This window comes from Camelus ferus, chromosome 34, assembly GCF_009834535.1.
Source record: "Camelus ferus isolate YT-003-E chromosome 34, BCGSAC_Cfer_1.0, whole genome shotgun sequence".
NCBI lineage: Eukaryota > Metazoa > Chordata > Mammalia > Artiodactyla > Camelidae > Camelus > Camelus ferus.
In genome coordinates this window covers 20,198,876-20,211,178 of record NC_045729.1, presented here as the reverse complement: position 1 = coordinate 20,211,178, position 12,303 = coordinate 20,198,876, and the positions used below count along the sequence as shown (strand labels likewise).

The window sequence follows — 12,303 nt, the reverse complement described above, 5'->3', positions numbered from 1 at the left end:
GGGGAGGTACTCCCTTGGTGCCCCGAGATGGCTCACCTGCTGCTTCTTGGCGTTTCCTATTTACTGAACATGAAAAACTCATATTGCTGAGAATCCTCACAGTGTATGTTTGATGGCCTTCAGCAAAAGGCCCTGTATGAGTAAAATTCTAGAGTTCGACTGAAAAAAAAGTTTTGCTAGAACGAGGAGCAGGGGGTCAGCTTCTAGGGAAAGTGCTTCCAGGAACTTCCGCAGGACTTCTCAGGAGAGCAGTGGCCTGTCTGGAGCCGGGGCAGGCCAGCTAAGCTCCTTCTCTCGCCTCAGCCCTCCTTTACACAGCCCCCCGCCGGCCCCTGGTATGCGGTGGAGCACTGTGTTCCGTGCTAGGTAGGATTAAGGTGTTTTGGATTAAGCACTTGAGATCAACACAAACACATCCACAGAACAACAGGAAAAGCCACTTGCATGGAGCGCTGAAGGCAAAAGTTTAGGCAGCAGTGATGGGGAGACCCATGGCATAGCACAGATCCGCCCCAGGGGAGGAGTGCCAACCCACATGTGCCCCGGAACAGTGACCCTCATTGTCACAGCACGTGTGGAACCCGCGAGTGACCAACACAACCCTACATGATTTCAGGGGGTATGAAACTCTCTGGGCCTCTCACCATGTGCCACGTGGGTGAAGAACTTTGCTTCTTCATTTCCTGATCTAGGAACAGGAGAGGTGGGTGGAGACGCTGAGTGAGTCTGGGCTCACTCGGTTCAGCACTGGTCTCTTGGGCAAAAGAGAAGTGGCCGAAAGTTGACCTCATCTACTGCACACGGCACCCACTGGTCACCTTGTTCAGGTCCTCAAAGAATCAATGACGCCATCTTCCTTTTCTGAATGCGGAATCAGGTTGTCTTGCATCCATAAATTCATTAAAAAGACAGCGGGTCATTTCCTGACTCAAAAATTCCTGGTTTAGGGGCAGTTTAAAGGAAGCTCTGAAATCCTGTTCTCTGGGCATTTAAGACCCGGGAGTCACATCCTAGAATGGAGCCTCCGTGGTCCCACAGAACACAGTTCGCAGGCCGACAGACATCCCTGGAGCACCGTAAACCAGGTCCAGTCGCCATTCTATTTTATCAAAAGGTAGGTCTGCAGTGGCGCGCACATACACCGGCCACAGCCCGCACATCGCCCGCCTGCAGGGCTCTGGCGCGGCGGCCTCTCCGGGCGCGAGGCAGGCGGAGAGCCGCGGGGCAGCCGCCGGCGCGCGGCCAAGTGCGGAAGCGGAGGAAGCTCTGATGCAGGAGCCGCGGGGCGCGCACGGGCAGCGGCGTCTGGAAACACCCGGAACATGCTAGAAGGAAGTGGTCACGGCCAGCTCCAGAGCGAGGGCTGGGAGGGCCCGCGTCCGGCTGTGGGACGGGCGCGCCGAGCCGCGTCTCTCCGCCGTTCAGGGCACGAGCCCGCAGGGCACGGAGCCGTGGGAAGCCGCCCGCGGAGGAGGACCGGGGTGGGGGCCCGGCGCCGCGGAGCCAGGGGGGGCGCGGGGCGGACGCCGAGCAGCAGGAGGGTCTTGCGGGAGGAGAAAGGGAGCGGGGTGGGAGGCTGGGCCGGGGGCCGGGCCCGGGCGGAGAGGTCCAGGACCCGGCGGCCCGGAGCCCAGACGCGGACCGGGCGTGGCCGCCGGCTCCCTGTGGGCGGCGGCGGCGGCGGCGGAAGCGGCGGCCCGGCCCGGCACGGCCGGCGCCCCGACGGCGCGCACAGGGTTAACCCGCGGCGGGCCGGCGCTCGGTTTCCAGGGCAACGCCGGCAGTTCCGGCGCGCAGGCTCGTACCATCGCGCGCGCGCGGGGGAGCGCGGGGGGCGGGGGCGCGGAGGCGCGGAGAGCAGCGGGTCCGGCCCGGACGCCCCCGGCGCGGCCGCCGCTCGCCCCGGGTCGGCTCCGCGCGCGCGCTCCGTGCCGGCCGGCGCTGCCCCGCGCGCGGACGCGGGGGCCGAGCGCGCGCCGGGCCGAGGTCCCCCCGCCGGGGCGGCCGAGTGCGGGCGGCCCGCTGGCAGCTTTGAAAAGCGGGCGAGGACAAAGGCGGCCGCAGCCTCCCGGCGCCCAGCCCGAGCGCGCAGCCCGGCCCGCGCGGCGCCGGAGGATGCGGCCGGGGGCGCGGCGGCGGCGGCGGGGCGGCGCGGGCCGGGCGCGGCGGGGCTAAGCCCAGCGGGGGCCGGGCCGCGGGGGCGCCCGCCCGGGATGTGAGCGCCGAGCGCGCCGGGCGGGGAGGGCGGGCAGGGCGGCAGGAAGGACGCGCGGACGGGAGGAGGAGCGGCGCCGAGCCGGAAGGCGGGAGGCGCGTCCGTTGGGCCCGCGGCGCGGCCGGTCAGCCGCCTCGTCGCTCGGGCAGGAGCGCGGCCCGCGCCTCCTCCCCGGCGCCGCGGGGAGGAAGATGGAGACGCACATCTCGTGCCTGTTCCCCGAGCTGCTGGCCATGATCTTCGGCTACCTGGACGTGCGCGACAAGGGGCGCGCGGCGCAGGTGTGCACGGCCTGGCGGGACGCCGCCTACCACAAGTCGGTGTGGCGGGGGGTGGAGGCCAAGCTGCACCTGCGCCGGGCCAACCCGTCGCTGTTCCCCAGCCTGCAGGCCCGGGGCATCCGCCGGGTGCAGATCCTGAGCCTGCGCCGCAGCCTCAGCTACGTGATCCAGGGCATGGCCAACATCGAGAGCCTCAACCTCAGCGGCTGCTACAACCTCACCGACAACGGCCTGGGTCACGCGTTCGTGCAGGAGATCGGCTCGCTGCGCGCGCTCAACCTGAGCCTCTGCAAGCAGATCACCGACAGCAGCCTGGGCCGCATAGCCCAGTACCTCAAGGGCCTGGAGGTGCTGGAGCTGGGCGGCTGCAGCAACGTCACCAACACCGGCCTGCTGCTCATCGCCTGGGGCCTGCAGCGCCTCAAGAGCCTGAACCTCCGCAGCTGCCGCCACCTCTCGGACGTGGGCATCGGGCACCTGGCCGGCATGACGCGCAGCGCGGCCGAAGGCTGCCTGGGCCTGGAGCAGCTCACGCTGCAGGACTGCCAGAAGCTCACGGACCTCTCCCTGAAGCACATCTCCCGGGGGCTGGCGGGCCTGCGGCTCCTCAACCTCAGCTTCTGCGGGGGCATCTCGGACGCGGGCCTGCTGCACCTGTCGCACATGGGCAGCCTGCGCAGCCTCAACCTGCGCTCCTGCGACAACATCAGTGACACGGGCATCATGCACCTGGCCATGGGCAGCCTGCGCCTCTCGGGGCTGGACGTGTCCTTCTGTGACAAGGTGGGGGACCAGAGCCTGGCTTACATCGCGCAGGGGCTGGACGGCCTCAAGTCCCTGTCCCTCTGCTCCTGCCACATCAGCGACGACGGCATCAACCGCATGGTGCGGCAGATGCACGGGCTGCGCACGCTCAACATCGGCCAGTGCGTGCGCATCACGGACAAGGGCCTGGAGCTGATCGCCGAGCACCTGAGCCAGCTCACCGGCATAGACCTGTACGGCTGCACCCGCATCACCAAGCGCGGCCTGGAGCGCATCACGCAGCTGCCCTGCCTCAAGGTGCTCAACCTGGGCCTCTGGCAGATGACGGACAGTGAGAAGGTCAGGTGAGGGCGGCAGGCCCACTCCCCTCGTCCCGCCCTGCTCGTCCTGCGGTCCCGCGCTCCCTCCACACTTACACGCAAACCCAGGTCACTGCGCCGGGTGCGGTGAGGACGGTGACCCGCAGCCCCGGGCTCATCCCCGCCTCCCCACCCCTCCCCGCCTCCTCTTTGCGTCCGGGGCCCTTCTGCTACCCCCACTCTCCCCCTTTCCCTGAGGATGCAGTGATGGACTCGCTGCCCACCACCCACTCCGCCCTGCAGGGGTCTGAAGGGCGGAGGAGCCACTGTCTCCCCGCAGCGCCGCATTTGGAAATGGAGGTGGGGCGGGTGGGGGCGGGGAGTGACCAGTCCTTTCAGCCCCGGGGAGTTGAGGAAAATGTCTGCCTTCACTTAAGCTTTCATTTCAATACTGTGATCTGGTTTTTATTTTGCAATGTATAAAAGCAAACCCGACTACAACGGCCTTTTCACCCTTCGTCCACTTTGTAGCTAATCCCAGGCTCTCCAGTCACTCTCTCTTACAGCTCCTCACTCAGCCCATTTGTGTTGTCTTTTTTTTTTAGTTTTTGAAGAAATTTGACATGGTCCCCTTTTTTTCTGCTGAATATATTCTATATATTATATATATATAAGTTATACATATATATATATTTGTCTGGCTACCTCGTTTTAGTTTACTTTCTTCTCTGAAGCCCTGGAATTCTACGAGAGAGTTATTTTGAGAGTGAAACATTTGTGTGCCTGGACTGGAAAGATGCCCATTGGGTTTGTCCATCTTTTTTGTTTTGGCTTCTTCCCAAACCCCATCCATCCATTGTACTCTCTGCACATTCTGGCCATAATTTTCTTTTTTCTCCTTGTCCATAGGGATGTGAGGGCCCAACGGTGTTCCTAAATCTTGACTTAATTTATAGCACAAATGTGTGGGAGACGTGAGAGTTGAACTGGTTTTTTGGTTTGGTTTTTTATTTTTTTGGTCTGTTTGTTTGAGATGCAGATTGTGTATTGAAAATGATGATTATATATGCAAATTCTGCCCCACCCCCACCCTCTTCCAAGTTTCCCCACGAAAAGGTCCCAGCAGCGAGGCTTCCTGTCGGAGCAGAGGGGCAGACTTGACTTCGCCCCTGGGGGTGTACTGTGGAGGGGAGCAGACGGAAATCCACGTCTTCTCTCTGTTCTGTTCATAAAAATGGGAGTTTGTGGGTTTTTGAAAATTGTTTCTAAACAGAGGAGTAAACGACGCTCTTTAGTTTGGTGGGGGTTGGGACTTGTGGCTTTTTAAAAAAATCACTTTTCAGTAGGATGTATATTTCTGTTGGATTTTTTTGTTTATTTTTTTAGAATCCTCCAGAGCAACATGCGAGACCATGGAGTTAAAGAAACCCAGAGACCTTTATCAATTAATTGTACTGTTTGTGAATTTGTATAAATAATAACAAAGATCCTCTTAAAACGTTTATATTCTTACAGTAAAAGGTTAAACTGATATTTATATAATAAAAGAGGAAATATGAAGTATGTTTTTGAAAAAAAAAAAAACAAAAACAAAAAAAACAAAAGCCTTGTATCTGTGAATTATTTTTAAGGCTGTGTGTTTGGGTCCATGCCAAAGTAGGAGGTGCTGTTTGTGTCTCTAAAAGTGTAAGGTGTAGAGTCCGGTGCATCCTGTGTGGTGTGAGTAAAGTTCGTGGTTAAAATTTATCCTGTATAAGGTTTACTACTGACATCTAAATGTTCTGTTTCTAGAATGTGATTAGAATGGAGATATATATCATTTTTCGTTCTAAACTGTCAACAACATGGAAATTTAAAGAAACTGAACAAAATGAAACTTTTCTTAAACCAGACTTGTAAGAGTCACAATTTCACCAGGGTGGCCAGTCTTTGTCTGTGTGGACATGAGATCTAGGGGGGATGTTCGAGAAGTGGGTCATGAGATGTGGAAGTGGGAAGAGAGCTGGGTTTCTGGGCCCTTGAGTGGGCGTGGGGGGGTGTGGATGGGGCTGGGGTGGGGTAGGGCTGCAGCCATTGTTGGGAAAGGTCAGGGCACTCAGCCATGCAGATGACTCTCCCAGTGTGTGGGGGGGTCCCGGCGAGGGGAGGAGGCCCCAGCCCTCTTTAGCATTCTCCGCCAGGCCAGCCCTGCTTATTGGACCACTTTCCCGGGGGCGGGGAGGCCGCCTGAGTTCTTGCATATTTACATTTTAAGCATGTGCAGTGCTAAGGCTGAGATCCACTCCGGTGAGGGTTCTTTGACTGAATTCGGGGCAGACAGATGAATGCCAACAATTCCAGCAAAGAGTAACTCAGCAGTCGGACAGCCGCGCTGGGGCTGTGGAAGCCGAGGAGAGTGAACGCCCAGACAGTGGGGTTATAGTCCTGGTTTCATGCAGGTCTGCCTCCACTGTCGCCGAGGTTTTTTTTTCAATACTGATCTCAGGAGGAGCTGATAAGAGTCGCATAAAACTTTTCCTGGATCAACACCTCTTTCCAGGAAGAGAGCTCAGACCAGGTTTCTCTCGGGTAAGGTTGTTTTGTCAAGTTTCCAAACTTGCAGCTCGGGGTTGTCACAAAAGCCACATTGTTCCTTCTTGGAGAGACATCACAGTGGGTCTAATGGAGCCTGACGCTAGATCCATCTTCCTTTTCTTCGGGGAAGGTGGGGAAGGTGCGGATTCGCTTTCCTCCCTCTTAGGTTACAGAGCTTATGGCCTGGCCTGGGGGGAAGAAATGCGTGCAGGGACCTTGAATTAGGGTCAGCTTTCTAGCTGAGCGGTCGCCGCTACCGCGCGCAAAGGAGCTCTTAGACTGTTTCCTTCCAAGAGACTGGCTGTGCAGAGCTGGTCAGTGAAAATCTGGGCACCTTCCGTGTCAGGCTCTGCGCTCACACGCTTTAATATGAAAAAGTAATCCTGCCAGCTGTCACCAGGGGGTTCTCTGCTTTTCTACTTTGTTTTGGTTTTTACTTGAAAGGTGACATACAAGCTTGACTAAAGGCTGGAAAATTCGAGTTCGGAAGTTAAAATCGTGGGTCCAGTGTCCTCATCCTGAACTGGACACACTTAAGAATGTATGTGGAGGGTCTCTGGGAAAGATGGATAATCCTCTCACCTTCATCTGTCAAGGCTGACTGCTGATCCCTCAACCTTTCTGGATGGAAAGAAGGGAATCTGGGTTGACAACCTATGGTGTGCTTTGCCTGGTACTTGTGAAACTCAAAGCAACCTGCTGCAAAGGTACCTTCTTTTCCAGGTCAGAATACTGCTTGCCGTAAGTCAGCCGCTCACCGAGGGGAGCCAGGACTCCAGTCCAGCTCCCTTCTGCTCCAGGAGAAGGCTCGCTTACTGATCGCACCTTGGTTTCCAGGAAGGCGACCTCACGGAAGCAAGTGGTGGCGGTTTGAACACCATATGGACAAGCTTATGCCAAGGACATCATTTAAAAGGGAATAAAAATGGATTTGCCATCACCATACCTACAAGAATGGAAGGAAATGCTTCTGAGGAATAGAACTACTGAGAACGTGCATGGATACGCACTTTGCGGGAGGTGCGCACGTTGAAAGGCACTTGAGCGCAAAACCTGGTGCAGGCATTTGCAGAAACGTCAGGACTGAAAAGCCCGAACAGGGACTCGGCGTGGACGTTCTCGTCTAGAAGCGGGAAACCTTGACAGGAGCCTCTGCGTGGTCGTCGAGAAAGGTCCCCCGGACCTGCCGAAGTGTCACGGGGCGAGAGCCCTGCGAGGTCGCCGTGAAGACACCGAGCCTAAGTGCGCTGCGGCCTTCGGGCCGTTTCTGCAGCAACCCACCCCCGGCCCCGGCGGGCCTCCAGCTGAGGGTGCTGGGCGTCACTGCGCGGTTCTTCCTGCCGAGGACAGCCTCCTGCACAGCCCCGCCCACGCCATGCAGCCCACGTTGGGCGGCCCAGCCGAGGAGGCGCCGGCCTGACTTAACGGTACAACCTCACATAGTGAAGAAGATTCGCGTCAACAACGAAGATCTGGAAAAGCAAGTGTCCCTTTTGTTGCCATTTCTTTTCAAAGGTGAGAGCTTCCTCTTGAACAGGGACGCATGACGCACGTAGGCTGAGGCACGCCAGCCCCCACCCAGGGGTTTCCTGCCGCGGTTGCTTAGATGCCGGCCTTGGAGTACAAGTCAACCCTTCACTTTTGACTGAGAGAACTTGAACCCAAGTTTTCAAAGGAGGAAGGGTGACCCCAGGGACCACGGTGTTTCCAAAGACTAGGACCCCCTTGATTAAGAGACCAGATTTGTACAATGAAACCGAGACCTCATGCCACTCCTGACAGGGCCTCTGCTCTGTCCCTCTGCTCCAGGGCTCTGCTGGGGCGAAGGGGCCACAGTGAGTGACCGGGGGTTCACTCTCTGCTGCCCTTTTCCCCTGCATCAGACATCACCCCCTTTAAAAAGTGAATTTTGGTCCTTTCATAGAGGCAAGACCTAAACGTGTGCACTGTGACCCCCGAGGAGTCGTCATGAGGCTTCTGGTGAAATAACGCACAGGGCTGGAAATCGGAAGGCCTCGGCCAGCCCTCAGCTGACGCCAGGCCACGCCGTTCTGTCAGGTGCTTGTTCAGATCGCAGCAGCTAGTTACGTCTGTCGGAAAGTGAATGTTGTCGGGGGAGACGCCGTGCTTGAGTCGGTGCCGACGAGGGAAATTTAGAACCGAGGTCAGTGCGCAGCTGGAGTTAAGAGCCCGCATGCAGGCCTCGGGCGGAACAGCGGGTGTTTCCAGACAACTGGTAACGTTCGGTTTCCACGAACGGTCGGTTTCAGTCTTTTCCTCTTTCCCAGGGGTCGCCCGGCCACTGCCTGGTGGGGCGGCCTGTCCCGCCCAGAGCACCTGCATGTGTGCAAAACCATGACTTCCAGTGTCAGTTCCAGAGAAGGTCGGCCTGAGGTCAGCCCTCGAGGGCGCACGTCAGCATGCCCCCAGCAAGACAGCAGAAGTGGGATTCCCCCGCCCGCCCAGTGCTACCCAGAGAAGGGCACACGTCCTCTTTAAAGACTAACATCTTCACGATCTCAGTCGTCTTCCACTTTGATCCTGTAAAGGACAAATGCCCCAGGCCCTTGTCCTCCGCTCTCACTGGTGAGCGGGGCAGCGTCCTGGCCACACAGGAGGGGCGTGACCAGCGAGCCGGGCGGGGACACGGACAGGCCGGGCGGAAGCGCTGTCCCTGCCTCGGAAACCTGGTGGACACTGGACATTCAACTTCATCAACGGGGAAGAGGCTGTGCCCTGGTGACGGGGTGGGTGGGTGTCGGAGCAGCTGCCCCAGACCTTACCCGCCACCCGGGCTGGTCCCAAAGCTGGAGGGGCTGGGGGCCTGTCCTGGGGCCAACAGCTGACCCCCGCTGCTGAAGGGAGCTGAGCGAGAGCACGTCGTTTTCATTCGGAGTGAAAAACCCGAATGTTGAGTTACTACTTAACAAGCATTACAGGTTTTTCAAGGAGCCAGAGAGCTCGTGTGAGGAGCTGGTTAATGGGCCTGGGGTCCAGGGTGGCCTGAAGGTGGGGTCCAATCGTCTCCTGTTGTCCTCGGCACCAGAGCTAGTGCCTCAGCACCACTCTGTCACAGACGGTGACATGCAGTGCAGACCCACCCATTGGTGCCTGGACGGCCTCCACCCTGCGACCCGCACGTCCAACAACCACCAGGTGCCACCTCGTGGGAACATGGGCTGTTTTGTCTTCACTCAGCGGTAAAATGTCTGGACTTTGCAGATGTGTTAGGGACAAATCCCTGTTGTCTAGAAAAAATAAAAGGGCCTCGTGTGTCATTTCACATGACCTTGCCCTCCGCAGGGTGCTGCCTGTTCACAGTGACCCCGCACGGATCCGGGTCCAAGTCACTGGAAATGGACTATGGGGAACTAGTTGAGGCCAGATTAATTTTTTATAAATCGTGTGGAATTACTCCAAAGGGCTTGCAAAGCATAGTTCTTCCTCCTCTAAAAAGATGATGAAAGAATTTACTACAAAGGTCCATGATGAGGTTCCTCCTTAGGAAATCTTTACCCCAAACTCGCGTCTTCATGAACACACATGTACACTTGTGTAGCAACAGCTACCAGCTTCTGTTCTGCTCTCCGGTCTCTAAATAGGGAGGGATCCCCCCAAATTAGTCCTGATACTCCTTAGAATCTTTAGTAAATTGGACAGGTGGGCAAAGTAAAGGAGGAGTTGCCACAGGTAAACCCCTCAAATTCCTAGCGTTCTTAGATGGAAGACGGCGTTTCGGAGAGTTGTGTTTTTCCTGCCGTGTTTTAAACTAGCTTCAGAACTGAGAGCCCACTGCTATAAGCTACTACAAAAAAAAAAAAAAAAGAAGAAGAAAGCAAGAAAAAAGAAGGAAAAAAGGGCCAGCGGGTGTGCCTTGAGCAAACCCGATGAAAACACAAAATTAAAGTGACAATGTTTAGTTCCAGTCTGTTTCAAATGCACAACATTTAGACAGTCTCTGCGGAATCTACAAAAGCAGCATGGCCAGGTTCTGTGCTCCAGGTTTTGTGAAGCTCACAGCTTGCTGCTGTAGGACGCAGAGAAGGTCCTGGATTGTCTAAGCCTGGACTAGACGGCTGGCTGGCTTTTCCAGCCCTCCCTGACCCCCGTCCGTGCACTTGAGCCAGAAGCCGGGCCGCCGTGCTCGGAGTCCACAAGCGGCAGTCAGCACAGGGTGACCCACAGGCAGGCAGCTGGCCTATCTTTCCCCCACAGAACCCCAGACACACGGCGGAAATTCCCTGCAGCAAGCTGGCACCAGATTCAGCAGCAAACACCCTCGTCGCGCTTGCCTCAGACGTGGAAACGACCACGCAAGTGAGGGGACAGAGGTCAAGCACTGCGCTTCCCTGAGAGGCAGCGGTGGGATGTCGCTCCTGCCTCCTCCTGGGCGGCTCCTCAACCTCCCCATCCCCCCGAGCCCCCTCCCACCCACGCACACGCCATTGATCCCTCCCCCTGGGATGCAGCCGGGGTCACGTCCACCTGATGTCAGGGCTGGGAGTCCGGCTTTGTGCTTTTCTTTACCCCAAGTTTACTAGGAAGATTTCAGGACCCACTCTAAGGCGGAAAAGTAAAGTTAACACAAAACGCTACGTATCTGTCTTCCACGTGCAAGAGGCAGTTTCTCCATCCACAGAGCCTGTGGGCCCTGCGTTCTGTCAGCAGGTGGCAGCATTGCCTGCGAGCTGGCAGCCCCGTGGGCGCCACGACCTACCCTGACAGGTGCCCTCTGGTCGCCTCCCCACAAAGAACGTCCCAGCATCAGCGCTGGCGAGGGGGGGCGCTCACATGGCCTAACAGGGGGAAGCTGAGTTTTTAAGTGTCAGTGGAGTCACTCAGGGAGCCCGGATGGGGGGCACCTGGCTTGGGAGCAGGTAACAGATGCATCTTGTGCCGGACGGGACTCAAACCTCAACTTCTGGGGGTGGGTGAGGGTACAGCTTGGTGGAGCGCGCACTTCAGCGGGCACGAGGTCCTGGGTTCAATCCCCAGTCTCTCCATTGAAAAAAAAAGTAAGAGACTGAAACCTAATGCCCCCCTGCCCCCCAGAAGCACTTACACAACAGGATGCCACCCTTCGGTCCTGGTTCGCACTGCACCTCTGTGCTTACGCCTCTCTGGGTCCACAGTTTACCAACGTCAGCTTCTAGCTTTTCTTTAAGACCATCTCATACAAACCCTGTTAGATCGCCGTGTTGGGGGAGTTTGGGGAAACAACCTGGGGAACAGTTCACAGTCAGACATGAATACACCCATTTTAACAAGGAGGAGCAAACACGCTGGCTTTTTAAATTACAAAAGCACAGAGTAGACTGTTTGTGATGAAAACTCTAGAATCCTCTGAGGAAGAATGAAAATATTTAAACATTCTTAGGAGTACTTATTTTTTGTTGTTTTTATGATCAAAATGAGTAACTTCATGGAACCTGCAGGAGTCTGTGAAAGGGAAAGGGCCAAGAGCCCCGATGAAGAGGCAAGGCTGCTGGAGCACCTGATTCCTCCCGCGGCAAAGAGACCTTAGGAGACGGTGGCAGAGATCAAGGCAAAGGGAAAGAACTTCTGGGCCAACTCGGCCAGATTCCATCAAATGCCACAACAAGGGACAGGCTGGTCTTGCCATCTTGGCCTTGATGGTCCGGCCTCAGAGAGTCAAAGGGCAGAGGGTGCAGGTGTGGAGGGAACGTGTTGGGGGTGGGGATGGGGGTGGGGGTGGACGTGCCCGTGGCTGCTCCTGCCACGCCGTGTCATCAAGTAGGATGCAGACACCAGCACGGTGACATAGCTCATCTGTGGTTAGAAAATGGGAAGGAGAGGAAAGGGAAGCTTCTGGAACTCAGGGCCCAGGCAGGAAGCCGACCCCGTTCCTGCCAGCATCCAGGAAGGTCATATAAAAGCAGAAAACGTCCCAGGCTGAAAAATGCCGCTCTCAGTGACACACGGAACGAACACAGGCTCGGGGAAACGGCCCGAAGAAAGAAGAGGTGGCAGAGGAAAGAACAGTATCGCTCGGGCCAAGCCGAGGGGTCCAGGCGCGGAAGGCAGAGACACGGGGTGAGGTGGGGGCAGCACAACTGGCCTGGTCTCCAAGGAGCCAGAGCCATTTGGAGGGGGTTCTTTGATCTGCTGTCCCCAAAAGCAGCCTTCCTGGGCCCTTTTCTCCAGTTGT

General features: G+C 57.1%; 2 protein-coding genes across 5 annotated transcripts in view; one reads left to right on the top strand and one right to left on the bottom strand.

The window, feature by feature from the left end:
- Positions 1 to 12,303, bottom strand: part of WNT5B (Wnt family member 5B) — a 78,579-nt gene that overhangs the window by 36,266 nt on the left and 30,010 nt on the right. The window contains exon 1 of one of the 2 annotated variants that reach the window (XM_032473494.1): positions 645 to 1,480. The exons of the other annotated variant lie outside the window; for it this stretch is intronic. The gene's annotated coding sequence lies outside the window, so the exon portion shown is untranslated. Of the gene's footprint in view, positions 1 to 644; positions 1,481 to 12,303 lie in introns of those variants that run through there. 2 annotated transcript variants of the gene reach the window in all.
- Positions 2,218 to 11,507, top strand: FBXL14 (F-box and leucine rich repeat protein 14). 3 transcript variants are annotated; one of them, XR_004317260.1, is made up of 3 exons: positions 2,218 to 3,600; positions 6,858 to 8,298; positions 8,423 to 11,507. XR_004317260.1 is itself a non-coding variant. In XM_014552348.2 (2 exons), the coding sequence occupies exons 1-2, from the start codon at positions 2,407 to 2,409 to the stop codon at positions 6,951 to 6,953; spliced, it is 1,290 nt and encodes a 429-aa protein (XP_014407834.2). In that variant the 5' UTR covers positions 2,218 to 2,406; the 3' UTR covers positions 6,954 to 11,507. The 3 variants fall into 3 exon arrangements, 2 of the variants coding, with proteins under 2 accessions (XP_014407834.2, XP_032329375.1); XM_014552348.2 differs by having other exon boundaries at positions 6,858 to 11,507; XM_032473484.1 differs by lacking the exons at positions 6,858 to 8,298; positions 8,423 to 11,507 and adding an exon at positions 4,947 to 5,452 and having other exon boundaries at positions 2,221 to 3,600.

Bases quoted from the DNA above. Each gene is read 5' to 3' on its own strand.
- FBXL14 (XM_014552348.2), top strand. From the start codon at position 2,407: ATGGAGACGCACATCTCGTGCCTGTTCCCCGAGCTGCTGGCCATGATC. The intron at 3,601-6,857 runs GTCAGGTGAGGG...CTTCTTTTCCAG, and splicing joins AGATGACGGACAGTGAGAAG to GTCAGAATACTGCTTGCCGT.